Below are 27,471 nucleotides of genomic sequence, written 5' to 3'. Positions count from 1 at the left end.
TTGTAGTCCTGTAATTATGAAAGGTTGAAAAGTCTCTGAATTGCCTTCTTCATCCTCCCATTGGAGTACCTATGCACTAACTTTGGCTAATTGTGGTCCCCCTACTTGCACTGTGGTTCCTCTTTTTGTTCCCCAATGTTTAGGTCATATTGATTGAGGGATAATACTCTGATCAGCTCCTGTGTCTAGAAGACCTAGAAAAGCTAGTCCCCTAATATGTATAGTAGCTAAGGGCCTTTGATCTAAAATGGGTTGAGTCCAATATATTTGAGGAGAGGTCTCAGATGGTAAAGGCAAAAACATTGCAATCTTGGCATCCTTCTTTAATCCTAACTATTCCCTAGAGCTAGAAACATAGACTATTGTTGGAGACTTGGATTGCAACATAGTATAATAAGGAAGCACAGTTAGTTCTTAAAGAAGATACTTTTCATTCTCCATGATTATTTCTGTTAATTCTTTTACAGAGTTATAAAAATGACATGTCACTGGGACTGGTGTATTACCCGGAGAGATGGTTAATACCTCTAAAACCAGGAGATTAAATCTTGAACTCTGGGAGTTTTCCCACTGGATACAGGAAATTGTTCCTTCTTGGGGAGGAGCTGAAGGTTGCTCCAAGTCCCATTTAAAGGTCTCCCAACAGCATGATATTTGGATTTACAGTCTTTAGCCCAATGATAACCTTTATTGCATTGTGGACACATTTTAGAAGGTTTTCTTCCTGGTGGGACATACTTTGGGACCTGGTAACCTTTGCTCTCATGGCAGTCCCTTTTCCAGTGGCCTCTTTGTCCACATCCAAAGCATGTAGTGTGGGAAAGAGTAGGGCTCCCTTTTGTTAGGGCAGCTGCAAGAGCAGTGGCCATATAGGTTTGGGTGACAATATCCTGGGTAGCAGAAACCCAAGTAGAAAGATCTCCATTCTTTACTGGTCTGATAGCTTGTTTACATTCTTTGGTAGCCCCCTCATATACAATTTGGCAAACCAAAAACCTTTGTGAATCTGCATATTGAATATTGCAGCTGATAGCATGTTTTACAAGAGCCAAGAATTCAGCCCATGGCTCATTGGCCTTTTGTTTTAGTTACAAGAAACTTTCAGTTGATTCTCTTCCAGAGTCAGGGAAGCTATTCCAAGATCTCTTGGCACAAAGTCTTACCTGATCAAAATATTGGGGCATGCCTTGCACCTGTTGAAGGGTATCAGCAAATGGGCCAACACCCTGCAGTTGGTTCTCAGTTAAAGGAACCCCTGTATCCCTATTTCTTTGTGCCTGTTCATCACATTTGTCATAATATTTTGCTTTCCATATAAGGAAATCACCAGGGTTAAGGCAAGTTCAGGCTAACTGCTTGTAGTCCCATGGTGTACAAATTTCTTGACTCAGATTTTCCAATAGAGTAAGAGTGTAGGGATGTTTAACTCCATTCTCCCTGACTGAATCTTTAAATCTTCCAAGTACCTCAGGAGAAATGGGCTCATGCCTTCATTGTCCCTGAGGCCCCAGGATGACTGGAAGGGCCAGAGGGTCCTCTGAAGATAAAAGCACAAAAGGCGGAGGAGAAGGGTCATTATTCCCATCCTCCAATAAGAGTTGCCTAAAAGTTTTTTCTAGGGAAACTTCTTCACTTTCCTTTCTCCATTTTGTTCTTACCTTAGGTATGGCACTGGTCTGAGGATCAATCTGAAATGGGGCCAATGATGGGTAAAGGCCAGCATAAGATGGTGCAGAATCCTCCATAGAGGAAAACTTAAATTTTACATGTTTTTTGGGGTGAGGCTTTTCCTCCTCCTTAATGTCCTTCTTATTATCTTTCTTATTGTCTTCCTTATTGTTCTCCAGAAGACTTGATTCATGAGCCTCTTTAGAAGGATCTGCTAGAGGTCCCAAGCAATAATGAATAGAAGACCACATGCCAAAAAAATGAATAGAAATACTTTTCCCTCTTTGGTGAGCTCTTTTCACATTTTCTCCTATCTGCTTCCAGCTATCAGGATCCAAAATTCCATGCTCAGGAAACCAAGGATTAAATTGGATAATTGTCTCTATAAAATCTTCAATTTGTCCCTGGGTGTAAGATAAACCCTTACTTTTTAGCAAACAGTGCAGTAGCTGTAAGAAATGCCTATGTTCTGAACTCAGTGAGTTCCCCATTCCATCCCCCATCTTGCGGCTTGTGACACTTTGGGTTGGGGCTCCACAGCGAGCCTTTCCCCCTTAAATTATACTGTCAAGATGTTCAGAACAGATCCCAGTCACAGCACCACTTGATGCAGTCCAGCTGCAGCAGGGGCTCTGACTCTGGCCTTGGGTGCTTGAGCGGTGAATAATGGCACAAACTCAGAGTTGTGCTGAGCAACAATGGCATAGTTTATTTTCTGAAGAGTGTATTTAAGCAGTGCAGAAAAGCAGGAAGGAGTACGTGGGAGTCCCCAGGTTTCCTTTGACCTCTGTACTAGGATTGGCTGTCACGTTGCTATGGCTATGAGCCCAAGTGCAGAACATCTTTCTTGGGACTGGGTCTTCCTGGTCCCACACAAAGAGAGAACAGGGGAGTTCGGCAACTGTCCTCTTGGACTGTTGCAATCTCTCTTAGAGATGTTGCACAAAAGCTACAGTGACTCCGCTCTTTTCCAAGAGGCTTTGGGGATACTGAGGGTTTCCCATACAGGTGAATAAGTGTAATAAAACAATAATGTCACAGCCAAGGATGTGTTAAGCCTCAAGAACTGAACTTTATATATTACTTCCTTTCTGATTGCTTCTATTGATTTTATAATGAAAACTCCATTATGTGTTTCAAAGGACTTAGATCTTAATTCTATTTCAATTTTAACTTAATTTAGCTTTGTTCAAATGTATAATGTAGTAATATATTTTCATACTTTCTAGATCAAACAAATTTGTTTTCTTTTTGCTTTGATTCCTAAAGAATAATAAATTTTGGATCACAATGTCCTCAGAAATAGCTGAAGATTATTTTTATTGCTTTCTTTTATTTAGTACTAAGGAAGAAAGTAGAATTCAACCTGATAAAAGATCCTGAAGAGGTACATAGTTTTTATCTGAGTTGATAGAGAGCATTGTTCCATTAATAGTTCAGAGTGCTGTGTGTGTCTAGGTTCGGAGCTCATCTCACTTCTTAAGAGCATTTTTTTCTTACTTTCTTATGACTTCTAACAACAGAGACACATACTATCCATATGTCTAGTTGAAAGTGCATTCTACTCTTATTTGGAATACTTAACCTCATTTCATCTCCCCTTACCTCTTAGCTCTATTATCATTTCAGCTCCTTATCTGTGTGTGAAGTGATACTTTTGTCTAATGATTAATTATTTTACATTATACTAAAATATCAAATGATTTTCTAAGTATGTATTGTGAAGAGCTCTGGTGTCTGACTGGCACATAAAAAGCCAAAAATTGCCACTCTGTCCCAACAAGTAAAAAGCTGAATAAACTGAGAAATCAACAAAGTTTAGATCCATAGGCCAAGGGAATCACAAGGCAAACCACTGGTAATAAAATTGGAAGACAGAAAGGTAATACAGAGAATCATATCTAATTGGATCTGAAAACCACAAAAAAGTGCTAGAATAGGAAAACCTGAACTGTGGTTGCTCAGTTGCTGGATGGTCAATATAATCAAGCCTGAAAGATAAAAGTTACAGAAAGACTCAGTCAGAGAGTCTGCCTCCACTTTTATAAGTTTTACCTCCAAGAGCCTTACCATATTTTCCAACAAATATAAAGGAAAATCCCCTCATGCTTTTGGCAAGAAAAGAAGAAAAAGAGCCATTTTGAAATTTTCCAGAGCATTCTGTTTTTCTTAAAAAGTCTGGCTTCCACAGAACTTACTTAACTACACCAACCCCCCTGGCTTTTATCAGAGCCCAACTGACCAAGGGAAGGAAAATGTCTAATTATATTTAGGTCTTGCCTTCCATGTGGACAAGCAGAAATACCTACCTACAGCCCCTTCCTGCCTTCCACATTGGAGATGGGTAATATCAACTCCAGTCCATTCTAGCCTCCTTTCCTACCTAGGGAAGAAAACGGAGAAAAGTTTCTGAAGTTCACAGACCAGATGCACAGATTCACCAAAAGACTGACATCTAATCATAGAACTATAGAGTGCTTCCCTTCCCTCACCTTGCCACTATATTACTAAGGACCTGTGTACAGGAGTTCCTTTTACACAAAATATTGTGTCTAATGATCAAAAATGCTATAAGGAATAAAAAGGAAGAGCATATGGTTTGAAGAAACAGCATGCATTAGAACCAGGGTCAGATATGCCAGGGATGATGGCTTATCAGAAAGGAAATTTAGAACAAGTATAATAAGGGCTCTAAGGCTAAAGCAGACACCACAAAGCACAGATTGGAACTATAACCCAGAAAGATAGACATTCTAGTAAAGAACCAAAATACTAGAGATTGAAAAAAAAATCACTAACAGAAATGAAGAATGCCTCAGATAGGCTTAGTAGTACATGACTCTGAGCTTAAGGTAATCTCGACAGAGAACTCCAAGACTGAAAAGTACACAGAAAAAAAAAAAACACTGAAAACGTAGAATATTCTAACCTGATGGATAACTACAAAAAGTACAAAATGCACATTGTGGGAATACCAGAAAGAGAAACAATACTTGAAACAACAATAACTGAGAATTTCCCCCAAATTCATGTCAGACACCAAACTACAGACACATAAGGTTCAGAGAACACCAAACAGGATAATGCAAATATAAATGTGAGTAAACATATGTACACATACATACACATATTCTAACTGCAGAAAATCAAAGAAAAAAATTACAAAAGAAGCTGGGAAGTATGGGAAACCTTACCTACAGGAAGCAAATAAAAGAATTATGTCTGACTTTTGCACAGAAACCATGCAAGGTGGAAAAAAGTGGAGTGACATTCAGCTTTGAATATTGAAAGAAAAAGCCCACAACTTAGATTTATGTACCCTGAAAAATTATCTTCTAAAAATGAAGGAGAAAGACTTAAGATTAAGATTAAGATTAAGTCTTTAATCACATAAACAAATATAGAATGGAATATCTTGCCAGTAGACTTGCCTTATAAGAAATGTTAAAAGTTCTTTAGACAGAGAAAAATGACACAGGTCAGAAACATGAAATTGTATGAAGGAAACACCCTGGAGAAGGAATGATTGAAGGCAAAGTTTTTTAAATTATATTATTCTTAATTAGTCTCACAGATAACAGTTTGTTCAAATAATAATATTAGCAGTGAAAGTAGAAGGTTGATTACTAGGGACTGGAAAGGGTGCAGGGGGATGTGTTGAGGGTAGAAAAAGTGTAGGTGAATATGTTTAATGAACTTTTATGCATGAATAGAAGTAGCACAGTGAATCTCATTAATTTATATACTTAAAAAGATGACACAAATAATACAAAATATATGTATTTTGACCAGCAAAATACTCATGTATTTATATCTAGTCTACTTCATATTGACAAACAATGAGTTAACATAACATTTATTATTACTGGTTGATGTTAATTATTGATTATAATTAAAAACCATAATGGACTGTGATAATTATGAGTCATGTTTACTAATTCGTAACTCAACTACTAGATAATTTCTCTCTTTTTACTGGTTAAAAGGCATTTGCTAATAACACACATATTACATATTGAAGAATTCACATACATGATTTAGCTTTCCATCACTATAATAAAATGCCTAACACAGTCACTTATGAAGTATAAAGAAAAATTTATTCTTGCTCATGGTTCTGATCCAACCGACAGCTTCGACCTTAGATGAGGTAACACCATGGCAGTGACCAGGTAGCAGAAAGATGGACCAAGTCATAAAAATCTTCAAGGTCATGCTCCCAATGAAGCCAAGGACATCCCACAAAACCCTCCTCTTAAAGGTCCACAGTACCTCCTAAAACCTCCACCCTGGGAACAAGCCTTTATAGAAACATTCTGAGAAATACTAACCCAAACCACAGCAATTCACATATAGATTTTCAAACATTTTAATAAATCTATATTACTACAAAATGAGGAATGTAGAGGAAATTTTCCAACCTTTTAAAATAGTAAAAAGTCCCCATGAGTCCAAACTTATTTTCTAACACATGAAATGTCTGATTCATCAAATTATGGGGATTGAAAGTCATGAATATGATACTTCTGCTTCTTAACACTTGTGAACTTAACACAGCTGAGACTAGTGTGATCTTTTCTTTAAGTATCTTTAAGAAAGCAAATGGCACAGACCTAAATAATATTCCAGAGAAGCATGGCATTCTAATGTCTAATTGAAGTTTGTTCTTCCAACATTCAAATCCATTTCTCCTGCTGTACATTGCAATAATAGAACCAAAAATTCCCAAATAAATCTGAATAACTGCTGAGTCTTTAAAACTCCAGAAGTTGTGTGATGTTGGAACAAATTGAGCTAGGTTTCAAGGCAGCTGTGTTTATCAAGAATGGTCAGCTAAGGCAGACCTGTGTAAAAACCTAGTGGTTTGATAAAGGGATATAAATCCATGACATTACATATTTGACAGCTGCAAATGAAGAAGGAAAAAATAAAAGATGGAAGGAAATTCTTGTTGCTTAGTCATAAATGCACACTGTGTCCAGCTCCATGCTAAGTGCTGTCAGGTATTAGATCTCAGTCTCCTTTTCAATGAACAAATGTGTACATGATACAGATCAAAAGTGGAATTAGTAAAAAGAGATGAGCTCAACAGCGTCGAGGAAAAAGTGGGAATGATTTAGACCTTAGAGAAAGTGAGACATTGCATCCATCAAAATAGGCCTCTCATATTTTCCCCTGGTCAGCCTACTTGTGTTTGTGGTTACCATTTCATCGTTTCCTCACTTTGTTTTCGTAAGAAAGGAGTGGCAGTTTGCTCAGTCACCCCCTTCTTCTATGCAAGATGGGAAGTCCTGACTTGAACGCACAGCTACAGAATGAGCTAACACTCTTAGTCTTGTTAGAATTGAACTTTCTGAAAGCAGATGAAGTGTTCATCTTTCAAGATTCATTTTTCCTGGAATCTTACCAAGCATATACTCCTGGACTCAGAACCTGAGAAAAGAAAGAGAAAGAGAAAGGAGAGAGGGAGAGAGAGAAAGAAAAAAAATGAATCCATCTAAATCATCTGTATTCCAATGTACAGGTAAAATTTGCAACTGTTCTTTTTCTTTCATAGATCTCTTATTGGAACAGGTGACAAATATGGTGAGAAAAAGAAAGAGTGAGAGAGAGAAAACATATTTAGGGAAAGCAACCAGATTACTGTTTCTACTTTTCTGTGATATGCTGGGTCACTCTAAGCACTTCACTTCACTTCTGAAGAACTCACTTTCCTTTTCTGTTAACATGTGTACTGGGAGGAGGAAGAAACTACTACATGATTGTTAATGTTCACCTGACTAATTTACAAAGAGCTTGAAAAGGGAGACACTGAACAGAAGTCAAGAGAGACACATAAAAGCAGAGAGGGGGAAAGGGATGAAAGACAAAGAAAGAGGGAGGGGAAAAAAGCCTTAAGAGGTGAAAGTACCTTTTTAAATTGGAGAAATAGAAAGGAAAAAGCATGAGGTCATGAATCAGAGTTAAAATCACAATGAATCACATTAGTGGTTCTTAAACTGTGGTCCTCAGACCAGCAGCATCAGTCGCCCCTGGAAATGGGTTGCTTCCACACAAATGCTACTAACTTGTTAACTCTGGGGCCCAACTCAGCAATCTGTGTCTCAACAAGCCCTCCAGGTGATTCTGATGCATGCTGAAAATTGGGGGTTTCTCAATATAGACAATGTGAGTGGAAAAAAAATAATTCTAGAAGATTTTCTTAAATATATTTTGCATCTCACTTTGGGAAGACTGACTGTGTTTGTGTCTTTCTTTCTACAGAGGGAGGATGCTTCTCTTCCCAGTGGTTCTTGTGGACTGTGGCTGGGGCCTCCACCCTGCTTCTCAGTGTCTGTTTTATCACCAGATGTGTTGGTGGGTTCTGAAGGTCAAATTCAATCTAATGCTCTAGTTGAAACTCTTCTTTGCTGTCTTTGGCATCTCTTCACGTACAAAAGGTCTTTCTATTCCACATTTTCTCTTGTTAATCTCCAGGCTATTCCTCAAGTTAGAAATCCCAACTAGTGCAGAGCCATTACCAAATTTCAGTGACCTCTGACACATTTTTCATGTTGGACATTTTTCATCTCCTTGGTGGTTTTGAGTTCTTCTCTTTATATGCCTATCACTAATGCAGGCTTCTCTGTGAGTGATTATCTTGGAGCTTGAACTCACTGCTAAGGACCAGAGATACAACAAACTTTATTTTGGAAGGTTAGAGAGAGATAAACTTGGTATATGAGGGTATATAAATATAGTTGTTTTCCCTGAGCCTTTCAGTCTGAAACAGTACATTCATCTTTATAAATCATGAAAACCATGAACTGTGAATACCCTCTTCTTTCTTTGAGAAAGTGAATCACATTGTCTTGCTTGTGGAAGGAAAAGTAGATAGCAAGAAAGCATCATGTAATTACTGGTACTTTTGTTATGAGCATTAAACTGACAAAATAGGTTTTTATCAACAAAAGAATAATGAGCATTAACAGTCCCTCTTCTCTCTTACAGTGACATATCACAGCTTTCAAACTTGTGATAAGAAAAAGTTTCAACCACATGAAAGTCTCAAAGAGCTCTCATGCTACAATGATGAGTCAGGTATACAGTCCTCAAAGTCAAACATCAAAATTTATATATCAACATTTTTCTGGATTCTAGATTGACTTTGGGATAATAAAAGTGTAATTGGATTAAGTCTTAATTTTCAAAGCAAAATGTAAAATCCAGTCTGTGTACAGAATAATGAAGAAGTATTTACAGTTGAAGAACAAGCTTTAGAAATCCAAGTAGCATTTGGACAGGAAAACTCAAGGATATTATAGGAAACTGCTGAAATGAATTTGAGATATATGTCTGAATAGTGAGTCTGAAAATGAAAGGTATTATTCCTAGGAGTGTATGTTTTTCATCATTAATGTGCTCCAAAATAAGGTGAAGGCAAAAAAAAAAAACCTACAGAATAGAGAATTTGAAAATATCTCAAAAATATACTCTAAATGCTCTTGTATACTTCCCTGTTCCAAATCTTATCAAAATGCTTCATAAGACTAAGTGCCAGGGGCTCACACCTATAATCATAGCTATTCAGGAGGCAGAGTTCAAGAGTATGGAAGTTCAAAGCCATCCTGGGCAAATATTTTGCAAAATCCTATCTCAGAAACATGTACAAACACACACATACACACACACACACACACACAAAAATAAGGCTGGCAGAGGAGTGGCTTAGCTGGTAGAGCCCACCTGCCTAGCAAGCATGAGGCCCTGAGTGCAAACCCCAGTACTGCTTCTGTGAGCTATAATTTCTACACCATTAATTATGAAAAAACAGGCCATTTATTTTTAATAAACCTCAAAGTCTGAGATTTCATAATTTTAAGAAATTTAGCCCATTTTTACAGCATGATTCAGAGATCTGGTTCAGAATACATTGTTTAGGCAATATGAGAGAGGTTTGCTTGGAAATCACCAAGAGGTAATTCATAACATTCGTTTTCTGAGCTTGGCAATCTCAAAATAGAAAATTGGGTTCCATGTCTATTGCATAACTGAGATAGATTCCATATATCATTGTATCCACTGGTACTGACTTCTAAAAAATAAAAGCTATGTTCAAAAGACGAGAAAACTGCAGTTTATGTTTACTGACATTGAAATTACTTGAAGTCTTAGAAGGTAAGAGTAAGTGGCATGAACAAGGGATTGCAAGTCTTCTGACTATAAATGTTGGATTCCATGGGATCAAAAGAAGCATATTTTGTGGCTCAGTTCACCAGAGATACTCATTGAAGCTTCTCTTCTCCTAGGTTCAGTCAAGAATTGCTGTCCATTGAACTGGGAACCTTTTCAATCTAGCTGTTACTTCTTTTCTATGAACACCATGACCTGGACATTAAGTTTAAACAACTGCTCAGGCATGGGGGCTCATCTGGTGGTTATCAATACCCAAGAGGAGCAGGTATCTGGAGTACAAGTTTCTCTAGTGTTGGCTTCATGTTCTTCACATGATCCAGTCCTTTCCCATACATTTGCACTGTTTGACCCTCACCCACAATTTGTTAAATGAGTGAACTGAAATTCATGTTATTATTTCTATAAGTCACTACTTATTTTATCTTTATTACTAGGAAACTTAACAAAAAAGGCAATATCCATGTAAAGTTCCATCATTAGTTAGGCAGGGTGAATAAAGAAGACTGGGAGTTAGTTTTAGAATGACTTTTACTTATGAACATATCATATGAAAGAAGGCAGTGATTGTTCCATTATTTAAATTGTGGTTAATAATGCTTTCTGCTAGATAGATACATTAAATTTGACTACCAATAGCACAAGATAAACTTTGAATGAATTATGGTGAATCTCCTATGTTGAAAGTTATTTATTTTCAGTTTAATTTTATGCATAGTTTACCATAGAAAAGAATTAGTAAATAATCTTTAATGCTCTTACAATTTTAAGCCCTTTTTCTATCATTTCTAGTCTAGTTCCTAGTTTACCTCTGTTAAGAACAATTACTTTCAACCATCTCTTTGGAACTGAAAGGATTTCCTTTATCTTCTACAGGAATTCCTTTTCCACACAAAACCTAGAAAGAGAGAGTTTTATATTGGCCTGACTGACCGTGTGACTGAGGGTCAGTGGCAATGGGTAGATGGTACTCCTTTCACAGAGTCTCTGAGGTAAGTACCTTCTTGCAGGAAACTTGTAACACTATCCCAAAGTTGGGCCACTGTTCAAGGGCTTTCTAGGTACTTCATTTTCTTATGTGAGATCTATTGGTAGTATTAATACAAGAAAGGGAATAGCTAGTATTGAAGAGAGGAAAAAAGAAATGAGCTCCTATGTCTCCCATTTTCTGAGACTATCACAAGAATAAAGGAGAAATAATAGATGAAAATGAAAAGGGGATTAGAATTGAAGAACAGTTAACTTTAAATAAAGAGCAGAAGCCAGGCATGGTTGCTCATGTCTGCAATTCTCAGCTAGATGGGAGGAAAAAACAAATCACAGTTTGAGGCCCAGGCAAAAAGAAGAGACCCTATGTGAAAAATAAACTAAAGTGAATAGGGATGAGGACATGGTAAAGTCCCTGATTCAACTTCAAAAGTGCCAAAAAAATGTAGAACATTAAAAGAGTAGTGCTGAGTATTATCAAAAATAGTAATTTAAGAAAAACAGTACATTCATATTTTGTAAATGTGGAAACCTCTTGATAAAGTCTCTTAGTAGTGACCTTGAATCATTATGATTTTCGAAGGTTTTCCTCATTAATTATTTCACTTTATGGAAATTACACCTTTCTGAGATATGTCAATGCTATTAATCTTCATTTAGCATTTGAGGAAACTAAAGGTCAGGTGAATTAAATGACTTTCCCAGCTAATAAGCAGCAGTTCTAAGAGCGTAGTCCAGATTCTCAAGAAACTTGCTTCACTACAGAACTATAATAGTGAAGCATGCACCTAAGGTAATTTCATGCTCTGTGCAGAATAGAGAACCATGTGTTATGTGAGATAGGAAATAAATCCATCAGCTTGTCAATCCTTCCCATGACTTCTCATGCTGTGTTAAAACCACAAAGGCACATGACAGAATAGCAAGTCAGGAAGATATAGTTAACTTCAAAATACACAAACTCCATTACTTAGACAACTGGCCTAACTTTTCTGAGATTCCTTTCCTTCATTGACAAAATGAAGATAATTATTTCTCACTCACAAAATTGTTGTGAAGTTAAAGCTGGGCCCCAGTGGCTCACACTTGTACTCCTAACTATTTTGAAGACTCACATTTGAAAGATTGGGGTTCCAAGACAGTTCAGGCAAAAAGTTCACAAGACCCTGTCTCAACAGATAAAAGGATGGGTGTGGTGGCCCCGTGACAGCAGTAAGCCTAAAATAAGAGGATCACAATCTAGGCTGGTTCAAAAGTGAGACCCTACCTCAAAAATAACCAGAACAGAAAGGGCTGGAGGCATGGCATATGTGGTAGAGCACTCATTAGCAATCCCTGATTTCACACCCCAGTACTACCATAATAATTGTTCTGAAGCTAAATAACACAAATGTAACTTGCCTCCTGTATTAGGTCAGTTTAACTCTTCTTTCTGGGATATAACACCCACCATGTTTCTCTTTTTCAGCTTCTGGGATGTAGGGGAACCCAACAACAGAGCTCTGCTGGAGGATTGTGCCACCATAAGGGACTCTTCAAATCCAAAGAAAAATTGGAATGATATATCCTGTTTCTTCAATATGTTTTGGATTTGTGAAATGCCTGCAATAGGTATTTCAGACTAAGAAAAATTTCTTAGATTAAGAAGCATGACCCATGTTGTGTAAATGAAACCAACAAGAGGATGACCACACTTATAAATAACGTGCAAGAATATTCACTGACATAAAGACTTCACGAGTATTTGTTACTCTGATGTAAATAAAAATAAGTAGTTTTCAGTGCTAAAATTCATGATTTTATTCTCTACATTAATCTAAGGTCCTCCTCAGAATTTACAAAGCTATTAACTAACAAATTCTACGAATGGATACTTACTTTCAATACATTTGCCTCATTTGTGAGTATTTATTTGAAAGGACAGGAACACAGAGCAAGTACAGAGACCAGCAAAGAAGAGGATGTTAGAAAGTGCTTTTGAATAATCACCTGATCATCCTCTTCTTTCTAAATTCTGAAATATCTGTCTTCCCTTCTTATATTGGTTTTTTCTCCTGACCAAGCATATATCATCCCTGTGCCTCCATACACTGATGAAGAAGTTTTTGCAAGTCATGAAACTTGTTCCTGCTCAGAAGACTGGTGTGGCCCTCACTGCACCTCACTAGGGAAATGCTCCAAATGACTGTAATCTAGTCCACTCATTCCTGTTCTCCCTTTTGGCTCCATTCTCTTCTAATGGGTACTCATATCAATTTGGATCTACTGCTCACCCAGAAAGAGTTTTTTTTATGATAAAAACTTTATTGTCTTAAATATCAAATATTTTACATACCACTTTTTCTTCAGAAAGTTCCTATTAAAAAAGAAAAATAAAATAAAGTGTTTTGATTATTTAGGGCTGATTTACATTTCAGTTTGTGACAAAAACTCCAACTCAAAGGCATCTAGTTCACCCAGCTGCAGACAGGTCTTACGTTCAGCCCCTCAGCCAACCAACCAACTCTGGATTCCTGAGTTTGATTCTTCTAAGTTCTCAGAGTTTCCCCAACTCTCAAAACCAAAGCACTGGGGAATGACTGAGCCACTGGTAAAGTCTAGGCTCATTATGCCAAATAGCTTAGTTCCTCTCATAAGACACAGTAGTTTCAAAACTTAGTTAGAAAATCTTGCAATACACGAGCAACTGCAAGAGCAGAAAGAAAAAGTTGTTTCTACTTATTATGGGTTTGCCAAATACAGCTAGAAAACTAGTAAATGAATCTTTCTTGAGTGCAAAGGTCATGAGCCCAACTTGCTGTGAAGATGAGATTTGGAATAAAAAAAGCTAGAAAACTAGTAAATGAATCTTTCTTGAGTGCAAAGGTCATGAGCCCAACTTGCTGTGAAGATGAGATTTGGAATAAAAAAGCACAAATCATTTGACATTGTAAGTGCAGGGCAAAAAAAGCAAATTCAATCAATATGCTGAATTGATCTAAGTTTGTCACCAGAAATATTTCCAAAAGATGATCAGGGATAGAAGGAAATGCAAGCAGTCAGATGGAAAGATCGTAGGTAGGTGGTGTAAAATCAGAAATCTGTGAGGCCTTGAAAGAAGGAAAAGGAAGTCTGGCCAAAGAATCAGGAAACAAACCTATCTCAACCAGTTCTTGCAGAATATAGGTCTACCTACAGATGCATTACTCAAGGTTGCAGGAAAAACAAATTCTTGTAAACGCAATTTCTCATCAGATGAATTTTCCTAGGGAAAAATGCCCAGCATGGGCCCTTCCTCCAAATAGCTATTGAAAAGCTTCTTATGGTACATTAGAGAAATACAATTCTGTAAAATTCTGTAAAAGCACCCTGATTTTGTATTCCGTGCTACCTCTTCTTCTTCTGTAGAAGAAGAAGAACCCTTATACCCTTATACCCTTGAGCCATTTGGCTGGTAGATTTCTTAAAATAGTGACTTAGAACTTGGCAGTCTTCCACATCTTAACAGCCCAACCCCTTGGAGATTCTAGATTACCAAGCACCAATATGTAATTGATAACCCAGCGAAAGCTTCCTAACTGTGAACTTCAGAAGTCACTAGTAAAGATCCACAAATTCTACCTTTATGCTTCAGGATTTTTAAATTTTATATTTTTTATGATAGTGGGGCTAGCTCAAAAAAGTGACCCAATGCTACATCTCAAACTCCTAGAAAAACAAGAACAAGCAAAACCCAAAACAAGTGGGAGACAAATAAAAAAAAATAATAATAAGGGCCAAAATTAATGAAATAGAGAGCAAAAAACCATACAAAGAATCAATGAAACCACCCTGATTTTTGAAAAAATAAACAAGTCTGACAAGCCCCTGGAAAATCTGACTAAAATGAAGAGGGAAAAGACCCAACTTAGTAAAATCAGAAATGAAAAAGGGGAGATAACAAACTCCAAGGAAATCCAGGGAATCACCAGAGACTTCTTTGAGAACCTATATTCCAATAAATTGGACAATCTGGAAGAAAGTACAAATTTCTAGATACTTATGACCATCCAAAACTGAACCAAGGATATTAACCACCTAAACATATATGTAACAGGCAATGAAATTGAAGCAGCAATAAAGAGTTTCCCAAAAAAAAAAAAAAAAAGCCCAGGTCCTGATGGATTCTCCACTGAATTCTACCAGACCTTTAAAGAGCTAATACCAACACTTTTTTTAAACTTTTCAATGCAATAGAAAGGAAAGGAACAGTGCCTAACTCATTCTGTAAAGCCAGTATTACACTCATCCCAAAACCAGACAAGGACATATCCAAAAAGAAGAACTACAGATCAATCTCTTAATGAAAACTGAGCAAAAATCCTAAATAAACTGCCACTGAATGACAGGAAAAAAACTGGTGAGTCTCCCCAACTACCTAGTGAGACTAAGACAGAGCTTCTGCATAAATACCAACACCAGGACTGGATGCTGAAGGAAATAACACCAGAACTACTAAGACTGAAATTCTATTGTTTCCAAATGTGGAATTTTTTATATGTTTATTGGTTTGTTTGTTTTGTTCTCTGTTTGTGTGTCCACCACATCTCCCTGTTGATTTCTTTTATTTTTTCTTTCTTTCTTTGTTTTGTTAGTTTTACTATTGTGAGTTAGCTAATACTAAGTTACACACAGACCAGGGACAAAAACAGCATACATACACTAACTTAAAACTCAACACAACCACAAAACAAAGTTAAACCAAGGGGAAAAAAACAGGTAACAGAAACCACCAGTAGCCTATCAAGAACATAGTTACACAGTACCAAGTGGAGTGATGGGAAGACAAAAAAGGGATGGAAACCGTTCTCCCCCCAAAAATAAATTAATACAGGATTCAGAGGGAAATGAAGAAAACAGATAGCCAGTTACAGACTCAAACAAAACAAAGATAAACTATGCCAAGGAACACAATGAAGCCCACAAGAACATTCTGAAAGAAGAAATCCTGCAAGTAAACACTGAGAACTTCATGGAAATGTTACTAAACATGGTCAACCAAACCGTACAAGAGTATGAAAAAATTTCCAAGGCAAAAAAATAAAGAATATGAGAAGATACCAAAACAAATAAATGAACTCATAGGAGCCCTAAATAGATGCCAAAGTGAAACAGAGGACAATACAAATAGAGAGATAAATAAATTAAAGAAGAAAATTGACAATTTTAAAGAGGAAGTGACCATGATATGGAAAACCTCAGAAAAAAGAATGAAACAGAAATACAAAACACAATGGAAGGCCACTCCAGCTGACTAGAACAAGCAGAAGACAGAATCTCAGAACTTGAAGACAAAATGGAAAGTAAATGAAAAACTTAAGAGCTGTTAGTCAGACAACTCAAGACCTGTGAAAGGAATATACAAGAATTCACCAACTCCATCAAAAGACCAAACCTGAGAATCATGGGCATGGAAGAAGGAGAAGAGGTGCAAGCAAAAGAAATTCATAATATATTCAACAAAATAATAACAGAATATTTCCCAAATCAAGAGAAAACTATGCCCATTCAGGTACAGGAAGCCTACAGGACACCAAACACACTTGACCAAAATAGAACTAACCCATGACATGTTATCATTAAAACAACAAGCACAGAGAATAGAGAAAGAATATTAAAGGCTGTAAGAGAGAAAACACAAATAACATACAAAGGTAAACCCATCAAAATCACAGCAGATTTCTCAACGGAAACCTTAAAAGCAAAAAGAGCATAGAGTGAGGTCTTCCAAGCACTGAATAAAAATAACTTCAGTCCTAGGATACCCTACCCAGAAAACTATCATTCAAAATAGGTGGAGCAATAAAAGTCTTCCATGATAAGCAGAAAATAAAACAATATATGACAAACAAGCCACCACTACAAAAGATTCTTCAAAAGATTCTGCACACAGAAAATGAAAGCAAACAAAACTATGAAATGAGAGGCAGTACCAAACCAAAGGAAAAGAAAAGACAAGAAAGTAGAGAGTAAGATTGATCAGGTGCACACAATCAAACCCTTAAACAACAAAAACAGCTAAATGACAGGAATAACCACATACCTATCAATACTAACACTGTATGCTAACAGACTTACCTACCCCAACAAAAGACACTGTTTGACTAACTGGATTAAAAAGGAAGATCCAACAATCTGTTGCTTACCAGAGACCCATCTCATCAACAGAAACAAGCACTGGCTTAGGCTGAAAACTTGGAAGATTTACCAACCCAATGGCCCCCCAAAACAGGCAGGGATAGCAGTACTTATCTTGGACAAAATAGGCTTCAAACTCATATTGATCAAATGAGATAAAGAAAGACACTCCATACTAATAAAGGGGGAAATACACCAAAAGGAAATAACAATTATCAACCTATATGCACCCAACATCAATGCACCCACTTTCATCAAACATACTCTGAAGGATTTAAAAACATATATAAACTCCAACACAGTGGTAGTGGGAGATTTTAATACCCCTATCACCAATAGATAGGTCATCCAAACAAAAAATCAGTAAAGAAATCCTAGAACTAAATCACACCATAGATAAAATGGACCTAGCTGATGTCTACGGAGTATTTCATCCTACTTCTGCACAATATACATTCTTCTCAGCAGTCCATGGAACCTTCTCCAAAATTGATCATATCTTAGGGCACAAAGCAAGCCTCAGCAAATATAAGAAAATAGAAATAATACCATGCATTCTATCTGATCATAATGCATTTAAAACTAAACCTCAATAACAAAAAGAACAGTAAAAAACATGCAAACAATTGGAATCTCAATGATCAATGGGTCATTGATGAAATAAAAGAGGCAATTAAAAGGTTCCAGGAAGTTAATGAAAATTAAAAAACAACCTACTGGAACCCATGAAACACAGCAAAGGCAGTCCTAAGAGGAAAGTTTATATCAATGAGTGCATATTAAAGGGACATCAATGGAACCCCAGCAACTCAGCAACTAAGAGATAGCATAGATAAATGGGACTTCATAAAACTAAAAAGCTTCTACTCAACAAAAGAAATGGTCTCCAAACTGTAGAGACCACCCATAGAGTGAGAGAAAATATTTGCCAGCTACGTATCAGACAAAGGACTGATAAACAGAATATATAGGGAACTCAAAAAACTAAATTCACCCAAAATTAATGAACCAATAAAGAAATGGGCAAGTGAATTAAACAGAACTTTCTCAAAAGAAGAAATTCAAATTGCCAAAACACACATGAAAAAATGCTCACCATCTCTAGCCATTAAGGAAATGCAAATCAAAACCACACTAAGATTCCACCTCACCCCTGTTAGAATAGCCATCGTTAGAAACACCACTAACAACAGGTGTTGGCGAGGATGTGGGGAAAAAGGAAGCTTTATACACTGCTGATGGGTTGCAAACTAGTACAACCATTCTGGATAAAAATTTGGAGGCTTCTTAAAAATCTAAACATAGATCTGCTGTATGATCCAGCAATACCACTTGGGGATATACCCAAAGAAATGTGACACAGGTTACTCCAGAAGCACTTGCACATCCATGTTTATTGCACAATACTCACAATAGCCAAGTTATGGAAATAGCCAAGATGCCCTACTATTGATGAATGGATGAAGACAATGTGGTATTTATACACAATGGAATACTACTCAGCCATGAAGAAGAATGAAATCTTATTATTCTCAAATAAATGGATGAAACTGGAGAACATAATCCTGAGTGAGGTTAGCCGGGCCCAGAAGACCAAAAATCATATGTTCTCCCTCATATGCAGACATTAGATCAAGGGCAAACACAACAAGGGGATTGGACTTTGATCACATGATGAGGTGAAAGCACACAAGGGAGGTACGAGGACAGGAAAGAAACAAAAAAAAAAGAAGAAAGAATTCCAAGATGGCGGCTAGAGGTAGGAAGCAGAAAGCGACCCTCCTATAGTGAAATATTGGAGAGACGCTGGAGACACACTTTGCAGGCATAATCACTGAGAAAAGGCACAACTTTGACCCCTCCACATCTCCAGCCAGTGCAGAAAATCTCCACTTCACGTTAAACGGAGAAACGAGGAGGGCCCCCGGGGCCGCCAGTAGCCGGCGCCCATATGGCTTGGGAAGGCGCGGTTCCCCCACAGACAAGCCTGGGCCAGAGCAGCATAGCCCCCTGGACAGACTGACCTCCACCCGGGAAAAAAAAAAAAGAAACTGAGTAATAAGCAATAAGAACAGTTAAGACATGCTGGAAAGAGGGTGGGGCGCCCTGAGCGATGAAGATTGGGGGAAGGGAATCCTTCCCGGAACTGTAAACAAACAAGCCGGGCGGGCCAGAGAGCCTCTGGTGGGAGCGGGGCGCGCGCCGAGCAACCAGGAGCAGGGAAGCTTGTGAGAGGAGGGAAGACCCACTTCCCACGTGAACTGTAAACAAACATGGCGGCCGGCAGGAGCAGCAGCACTGCCCAGTAAGCAGGAGCAGGAAAGCTTGTGAAAGTGGCAGTGGGAGGAGAACTTCAGAGGAGAGGGGGGAAGACCCACCTCCCACATGAACTGAAAATGCAAGAACTCACTGACTCCATCAAAAGACCAAACTTGAGAATCATGGGCATCGAAGAAGGAGAAGAGGTGCAAGCGAAGGGAATGCGTAATATATTCAACAAAATAATAACGGAAAATTTCCCAAATCTAGAGAAAGATATTCCCATACAGATGCAAGAGGCCTCCAGGACACCAAACAGACCAGATCAAAATAGAACTACTCCACGACATATCATCATTAAAACAACAAGTTCAGAAACTAAGGAAAGAATATTGAAGGCTGTAAGAGAGAAAAAACAAGTAACATACAAAGGTAAACCCATCAAAATCACAGCAGACTTCTCAACAGAAACATTAAAAGCAAGAAGAGCGTGGGGTGAGATCTTCCGGGCACTGAATGAAAATAACTTCAACCCCAGGATACTCTACCCAGCAAAGCTATCATTCAAAATAGATGGAGCAATAAAAGTCTTCCATGAGAAGCAGAAACTAAAACAATATGTGACCACAAAGCCACCATTACAAAAGATTCTGCAAGGGATCCTGCACACAGAAAGTGACACCCAACTTAACCATGAAAAGGCAGGCAGCACCAAACCACAGGATAAGAAAAAGCAAGACAGTAGAGAGTAACATCAAGTTAGGTACACACAATCAAACCTTCAAACAACTAAGATAACTAAATGGCAGGAATCACCACATACCTATCAGTACTAACGCTTAATGTTAATGGACTTAATTCATCCATCAAAAGACACCGTTTGACAAAATGGATTAAAAAAGAAGATCCAACAATTTGTTGCTTAGAGGAGACTCATCTCACCGACAGAAATAAGCATATGCTTAGGATGAAAGGCTGGAAGAAGATTTACCAAGCCAATGGCCCCCGAAAACAAGCAGGAGTAGCAATACTTATCTCTGACAAAGTAGACTTCAAACCTACATTGCTCAAACGAGATAAAGGACATTCCATACTAATAAAAGGGGAAATAGACCAAAAGGAAATAATAATCATCAATCTGTACGCACCCAATGTCAACGCACCCAATTTCATCAAACATACCCTGAAAGACCTAAAAGCATATATAAACGCCAACACAGTGGTTGTGGGAGACTTTAACACTCCATTATCATCAATAGATAGGTCATACAAACAAAAACTCAATAAAGAAATCCAAGATCTAAAATATGCAATAGATCAAGTGGACCTAGTAGATGTCTACAGAACATTTCATCCAACCTCTACACAATATACATTCTTCTCAGCAGCCCATGGAACCTTCTCCAAAACAGATCATATCCTAGGGCACAAAGCAAGCCTCAGAAAATATAAGAAAATAGAAATAATACCGTGCATACTATCTGACCACAATGCAGTAAAAGTAGAACTCAACAACAAAAGTAAAGACAAAAAACATGCAAACAGCTGGAAACTAAATAACTCATTACTTAATGAAGAATGGATCATCGATGCAATAAAAGAGGAAATTAAAATGTTCCTGGAAGTCAATGAAAATGAAAACACAACCTAGCGGAACCTATGGGACACAGCTAAGGCAGTCTTGAGAGGAAAGTTTATAGCCATGAGTGCATATATTAAAAAGATTGAAAGATCCCAAATCAATGACCTAATGATACATCTCAAACTCCTAGAAAAACAAGAACAAGCAAATCCCAAAACAAATAGAAGGAGAGAAAAAATAAAAATAAGAGCTGAAATCAACGAAATAGAAACCAAAAAAACCATACAAAGAATTAATGAAACAAAAAGTTGGTTCTTTGAAAAAATAAACAAGATCGATAGACCCCTGGCAAACCTGACTAAAATGAGGAGAGAAAAAACCCAAATTAGTAGAATTAGGAATGCAAAAGGGGAGATAACAACAAACACCATGGAAGTCCAGGAAATCATCAGAGACTACTTTGAGAACCTATATTCAAATAAATTTGAAAATCTAAAAGAAATGGACAGATTTCTAGATACATATGATAATCCAAAACTGAACCAAGAGGAAATTAATCACCTGAATAGACCTATAACACAAAATGAAATTGAAGCAGCAATCAAGAGTCTCCCCAAAAAAGAAAAGTCCAGGACCTGATGGATTCTCTGCTGAATTCTATCAGACCTTTAAAGAAGAACTGATACCAACCATCCTTAAACTGTTCCATGAAATAGAAAGGGAAGGAAAACTGCCGAACACATTTTATGAAGCCAGTATTACACTTATCCCAAAACCAGGCAAAGACACCTCCAAAAAGGAGAACTATAGGCCAATCTCCTTAATGAACATTGATGCAAAAATCCTCAACAAAATAATGGCAAACCGAATTCAGCAACACATCAAAAAGATTATTCACCACGACCAGGTAGCCTTCATCCCAGGGATGCAGGGGTGGTTCAACATACGAAAATCAATAAACGTAATAAACCACATTAACAGAAGCAAAGACAAAAACCACTTGATCATCTCAATAGATGCAGAAAAAGCCTTTGATAAGATCCAACATCATTTCATGATAAAAGCTCTAAGAAAACTAGGAATAGAAGGAAAGTTCCTCAACATTATAAAAGCTATATATGACAAACCTACAGCCAGCATTATACTTAATGGAGAAAAACTAAAACCATTCCCTCTAAAATCAGGAACCAGACAACGATGCCCACTATCTCCACTCCTATTCAACATAGTACTGGAATTCCTAGCCAGAGCAATTAGGCAAGAAGAAGGAATAAAAGGAATACAAATAGGTAAAGAAACTGTCAAAATATCCCTATTTGCAGATGACATGATCCTATACCTTAAAGACCCAAAAAACTCTACTCAGAAACTTCTAGACATCATCAATAGCTATAGCAAGGTAGCAGGATATAAAATCAACATAGAAAAATCATTAGCATTTCTATACACTAACAATGAGCAAACGGAAAAAGAATGTATGAAAACAATTCCATTTACAATAGCCTCAAAAAAAATCAAATACCTAGGTGTAAACCTAACAAAAGATGTGAAAGACCTCTACAAGGAAAACTATACACTTCTGAAGAAAGAGATTGAGGAAGACTATAGAAATTGGAGAGATCTCCCATGCTCATGGATTGGTAGAATCAACATAGTAAAAATGTCGATACTCCCCAAAGTACTCTACATGTTTAATGCAATTCCCATCAAAATTCCAATGACATTCATTAAAGAGATTGAAAAATCTACTGTGAAATTTATATGGAAACACAAGAGGCCACGAATAGCCAAGGCAATACTCAGTCAAAAGAACAATGCAGGAGGTATCACAATACCTGACTTCAAACTATATTACAAAGCAATGACAATAAAAACAGCATGGTACTGGCACAAAAACAGACATGAAGACCAGTGGAACAGAATAGAGGATCCAGATATGAAGCCACACAACTATAAGCAACTTATCTTTGACAAAGGAGCTAAAAATATACGATGGAGAAATAGCAGCCTCTTCAACAAAAACTGCTGGGAAAACTGCTTAGCAGTCTGCAAAAAACTGAAACTAGATCCATGTATATCACCCTATACCAAGATTAACTCAAAATGGATCAAGGATCTTAATATCAGACCCCAAACTCTTAAGTTGATACAAGAAAGAGTAGGAAATACTCTGGAGTTAGTAGGTATAGGTAAGAACTTTCTCAACGAAACCCCAGCAGCACAGCAACTAAGAGATAGCATAGATAAATGGGACCTCATAAAACTAAAAAGCTTCTGTTCATCAAAAGAAATGGTCTCTAAACTGAAGAGAACACCCACAGAGTGGGAGAAAATATTTGCCAATTATACATCAGACAAAGGACTGATAACCAGAATATACAGGGAACTGAAAAAACTAAATTCTCCCAAAACTAATGAACCAATAAAGAAATGGGCATGTGAACTAAACAGAACTTTCTCAAAAGAAGAAATTCAAATGGCCAGAAAACACATGAAAAAATGCTCACCATCTCTAGCAATAAAGGAAATGCAAATTAAAACCACACTAAGATTCCACCTCACCCCTGTTAGAATAGCCATCATCAGCAACACCAACAACAACCTGTGTTGGCGAGGATGCGGGGAAAAAGGAACCCTCTTACACTGTTGGTGGGAATGTAGACTAGTACAACCACTCTGGAAAAAAATTTGGAGGCTACTTAAAAAGCTAGACATCGATCTACCATTTGATCCAGCAATACCACTCTTGGGGTATACCCAAAAGACTGTTACTCCCGAGGCACCTGCACATCCATGTTTATTGCGGCACTATTCACAATAGCCAAGTTATGGAAACAGCCAAGATGCCCCAGCACAGACGAATGGATTAAGAAAATGTGGTATCTATACACAATGGAATTTTATGCAGAACGAAATGTTATCATTCGCTGGTAAATGGATGGAATTGGAGAACATCATTCTGAGTGAGGTTAGCCAGCTCAAAAAACCAAAAATCGTATGTTCTCCCTCATATGTGGCCATTAGATCAAGGGCAAATACAACAAGGGGATTGGACTATGAGCACATGATAAAAGCGAGAGCACACAAGGGAGGGGTGAGGATAGGTAAGACATCTTTGTTGCCCTTAACGCAGAGAAACTAAAGCAGATACCTTAAAGCAACTGAGGCCAATAGGAAAAGGGGAACAGGTACTAGAGAAAAGGTTAGATCAAAAAGAATTAACCTAGAAGGTAACACCCACGCACAGGAAATCAATGTGAGTCAATGTCCTGTATAGCTATCCTTATCTCAACCAGCAAAAACCCTTGGTCCTTCCTATTATTGCTTATACTCTCTGTTCAACAAAATTAGAGAAAAGAGAAAAATAGTTTCTGCCTTGTAGTGAGGGGGTGGGGGAGAAAGAGGGAGAAATGACCCAAACATTGTATGCACATATGAATAAAAGAAATTTTAAAAAAGACAGAAAGTTTTCAAATAAACGACCTGATACTATGTCTCAAACTCCTAGAAAAACAAGAACAAGCATAACCCAAAATAAGCAAAAGGAGAGAAATGATAAAATTAAGGGCCGAAATTAATGAAATAGAAAAAAATATACAAAGAATCTGAAACAAAGATCTGGTTCAATAAAATAATGGCAAACCAAATCCAACAACACATCAGAAAGATCATTTGCCACAACCAAGCAGGCTTCATCCCAGGGATGCAGGGGTGGTTCAACATACGAAAATCAATAAATGTAATAAACCACATTAACAGAAGCAAAGACAAAAACCACCTGATCATCTCAATAGATGCAGAAACATCCTTCAACAAGATCCAACACCACTTCATGATAAAAGTTCTAAGAAAACTAGGAATGGAAGGAATTACCTCAACATTGTAAAGGCTATATTGACAAACCTATAGCCAACATCTTAATGGGAAAAACTGAAACCATTTCCCTTAAAAACAGGAAGGAGACAAGGATGACCACTATCCCTACTTCTATTCAACGTAGTACTGGGATTCCTAGCCAGAGCAATTATCAATAAGAAGAAGTAAAAGGAATACAAATAGGTAAAGAAACTGCCAAAATATCCTTATTTGCACACAACATGACCTATACCTTAAAGACCAAAAAAACTCTACCCAAAAACTCGTACACATCATAAACAGCTACAGCAAAGTGGTAGAATAAAAAGTCAACTTACAAAAATCATTAGCTTTTTTATACACCAATAATGAACAAATTGAGAAAGAATATATGGAAACAATTCCATTTACAATATCTTCAAAAAAAATCAAATACCTAGGAGTAAACTTAACAAAGGATGTGAACGACCTCCACAGGGAGAACTACAAACCCCTGAACAAAGAGACCAAGGAAGACTACAGAGGTGGAAAGATCTCCCATGCTCATAGATTGGTAGAATCAAAAACAAGCTATTATCAAAAACACCACCAACAGCTGGTGTTGGCGAGGATGTGGGGATAAAGGAACCCTCGTACACTACTGGTGGGAATGCAAGCTGGTGCAATCACTCTGGAAAACAGTATGGAGGCTTCTTAAAAATCTAAACATAGATCTGCCAAGATCCAGCAATCCTCCTGGGGATGTACCCAAAGGAGTGCAACAAAGTTACTCTCAGGCACCTGCACACCCATGTTTATTGCAGCCCTATTCACAATAGCCAAGTTATGGAAACAACCCAGATGCCCCACTACTGATGAATTGATTAAGAAAATGTATTTATACACGATGGAGTTTTACTCAGACACGAAGAAGAATGAAATCTTATCATTAGCAAGTAAATGGATGGAACTGGAGAATATCATTCTGAGTGAGGTTATCCAGGCTCAGAAAACCAAAAATCGTATGTTCTCCCTCCTATGCAGACTTTAGATCTAGGGCAGATGCAGCAATGTTGTTGGACTTGGAGCACATATGGGAGGAATGGGAATAGGCAGGAAACCCAAACTTGAAAGTGTTTGACGTGCCCACTGCAGAGGAGGTAATATAGTAACCTTAAAACGACAGAGGTCAATATAGGAAGGTGACCGGGAAATAGTGAAGAGGTCAGGTAGAGATGAAATCAGTGCAGGTTGTAATACACTTGTGCATGGAAGCAATGCTAGGAATCTGTCTGTATAGCTACCCTTATCTCAACAAGCAAAAATGCTACGTCTTTCTTATTATTGCTTATGTCTGCTCTTCAACAAAATTAGAGAAAAGGCAGAACAGGGGCAGAAGGAGGGGATGAGTGGGGTGGCTGGGAGAAATGGCCCAAGCAATGTATGCACATATGAATAAATGAATTTTTAAAAACATAGCAAAAATGGCTATGGTACCAAAAGCAGACTACACATTCAATGTAATTCCCATCAAAATCCCAAGGACATTCATCACAGAGATTGAAAAATCTACCCAAAAATTCATTTGGAAACATAAAAGAACATAAATATTCAAGACCAATACTGAACAAAAAGAGCAATGCTGGAGGTATCACATTACCTGACTTCAAACTATACTACAGAGCCATAGCAATAAAAACAGCATGGTACTGGCACAAAAGCAGATATGAATACCAGTGGAACAGAACAGAGGACCCAGATATGAATTCACCCAGCAATGCCCACCTTATTTTTGACAAAATTTCCAAAAACATATGTTGGAGAAAAGACAGCCTCTTTAACAAATGTTGCTGGGAAAAGTGATTATCTGTCTGCAGAAAACTGAAAATAGATCCATGCCTTTCACCCTGTATTAGTATCAACTCAAAGTGGATTAAGGACCATAATATCAGACCTAAAACCTTGCAGTTCGTACACAAAAGAGCAAGAAGATTCTCTGGAAGCAATAGGTATAGGCAAGGACTTCCTCAGTAGAACTCCAGCAGCTCAGCAGCTAAGAGAAAGTATGGGACTACATGAAATTAAAAAGCTTCTTCCCAACAAAAGAAAATGCCTCTGAATTGAAGAGACCACCCAGAAAGTGGGAGAAAATATTTGCTGGTTATACATCAGACAAAGGACTGACAACCGGAATATATAGGGATCTCAAAAATCTAAACTACCCAAAAAATCAATGAGCCAATAAAGAAGTGGGCAACTGAACTAAACAGAACTTTTTCAAAGGAAGACATCCAAATGGCCAAAAAACTCATGAAAAAATGCTCACCATCCCTGACCATAAAGGAAATGCAAATCAAAACCTCACTAAGATTCTACCTCACTCCTGTTAGAATAGCTAGCATCAAGAACACCTCCAAGAATAAACGTTGGTGAGGATGTGGGAAAAAGGGAACCCTCATACACTGCTGGTTGGAATTTAAGCTAGCACAACCACTTTGGAAAACAATATGGAGGCTTCTTAAAAAACTAAACATAGGTCTGCCATATGATCCAGCAATACCCCTCCTAGGTATATACTGGAAGGATTGCAACTCAGGTTATTCCAAAGGCACCTGCACACCCATGTTTATTGCAGCACTACTCACAATAGCCAAGCTATGGAAACAGCCAAGATGCCCCACTACCAACAAATGGATTAAGATAAGAGGTATTTATACACAATGGAATTTTATTAGCCACAAAGATATTTTGTCATTCCCAAGCAAGTTGATGGAACTAGAGAACATTATCTTAAGCGAAGTTAGCCAGGCTCA

General features: G+C 37.6%; 2 protein-coding genes across 6 annotated transcripts in view; one reads left to right on the top strand and one right to left on the bottom strand.

Moving 5' to 3' along the window:
* Window positions 1-5,435: 5,435 nt before the first annotated feature.
* The window catches only part of Clec4d (C-type lectin domain family 4 member D), a 48,428-nt gene continuing 26,392 nt past the window's right edge, over window positions 5,436-27,471 (bottom strand). For all 3 annotated transcript variants that reach the window (XM_074076141.1, XM_074076140.1, XM_020181309.2), the window contains one exon: window positions 5,436-7,101. Coding sequence is in view for 1 of the 3 variants with exons in the window: in XM_020181309.2 (XP_020036898.1) it covers window positions 7,095-7,101 (7 nt within the window). In the remaining 2 variants the exon portion in view is untranslated. The remainder of the gene's footprint in view (window positions 7,102-27,471) is intronic.
* On the top strand, window positions 6,923-13,194 carry Clec4e (C-type lectin domain family 4 member E). Of its 3 annotated transcripts, XM_020181311.2 has the most exons (6): window positions 6,923-7,192; window positions 7,933-8,025; window positions 8,659-8,748; window positions 9,957-10,108; window positions 10,717-10,832; window positions 12,296-13,192. In XM_020181311.2, exons 1-6 carry the CDS (start codon window positions 7,156-7,158, stop codon window positions 12,450-12,452), a joined length of 645 nt encoding a protein of 214 aa, XP_020036900.1. In that variant the 5' UTR covers window positions 6,923-7,155; the 3' UTR covers window positions 12,453-13,192. The 3 variants fall into 3 exon arrangements, with proteins under 3 accessions (XP_020036900.1, XP_073932244.1, XP_020036901.1); XM_074076143.1 differs by lacking the exon at window positions 7,933-8,025 and having other exon boundaries at window positions 12,296-13,194; XM_020181312.2 differs by lacking the exon at window positions 8,659-8,748 and having other exon boundaries at window positions 12,296-13,194.

Source organism: Castor canadensis, chromosome 6 (assembly GCF_047511655.1).
Source record: "Castor canadensis chromosome 6, mCasCan1.hap1v2, whole genome shotgun sequence".
NCBI classification, from domain to species: Eukaryota; Metazoa; Chordata; class Mammalia; order Rodentia; family Castoridae; genus Castor; species Castor canadensis.
This window is presented reverse-complemented; position numbering and strand designations above follow the sequence as displayed.

What these genes read in the sequence shown, in the direction of transcription:
- Clec4e (XM_020181311.2), top strand. Translation starts at nt 7,156, where the DNA reads ATGAATCCATCTAAATCATCTGTATTCCAATGTACAG. An exon ending in ATCTGTATTCCAATGTACAG is followed by an intron (nt 7,193 to 7,932) that starts GTAAAATTTGCA and finishes TTCTTTCTACAG; the next exon opens with AGGGAGGATGCTTCTCTTCC. An exon ending in TTTTATCACCAGATGTGTTG is followed by an intron (nt 8,026 to 8,658) that starts GTGGGTTCTGAA and finishes TCTCTCTTACAG; the next exon opens with TGACATATCACAGCTTTCAA.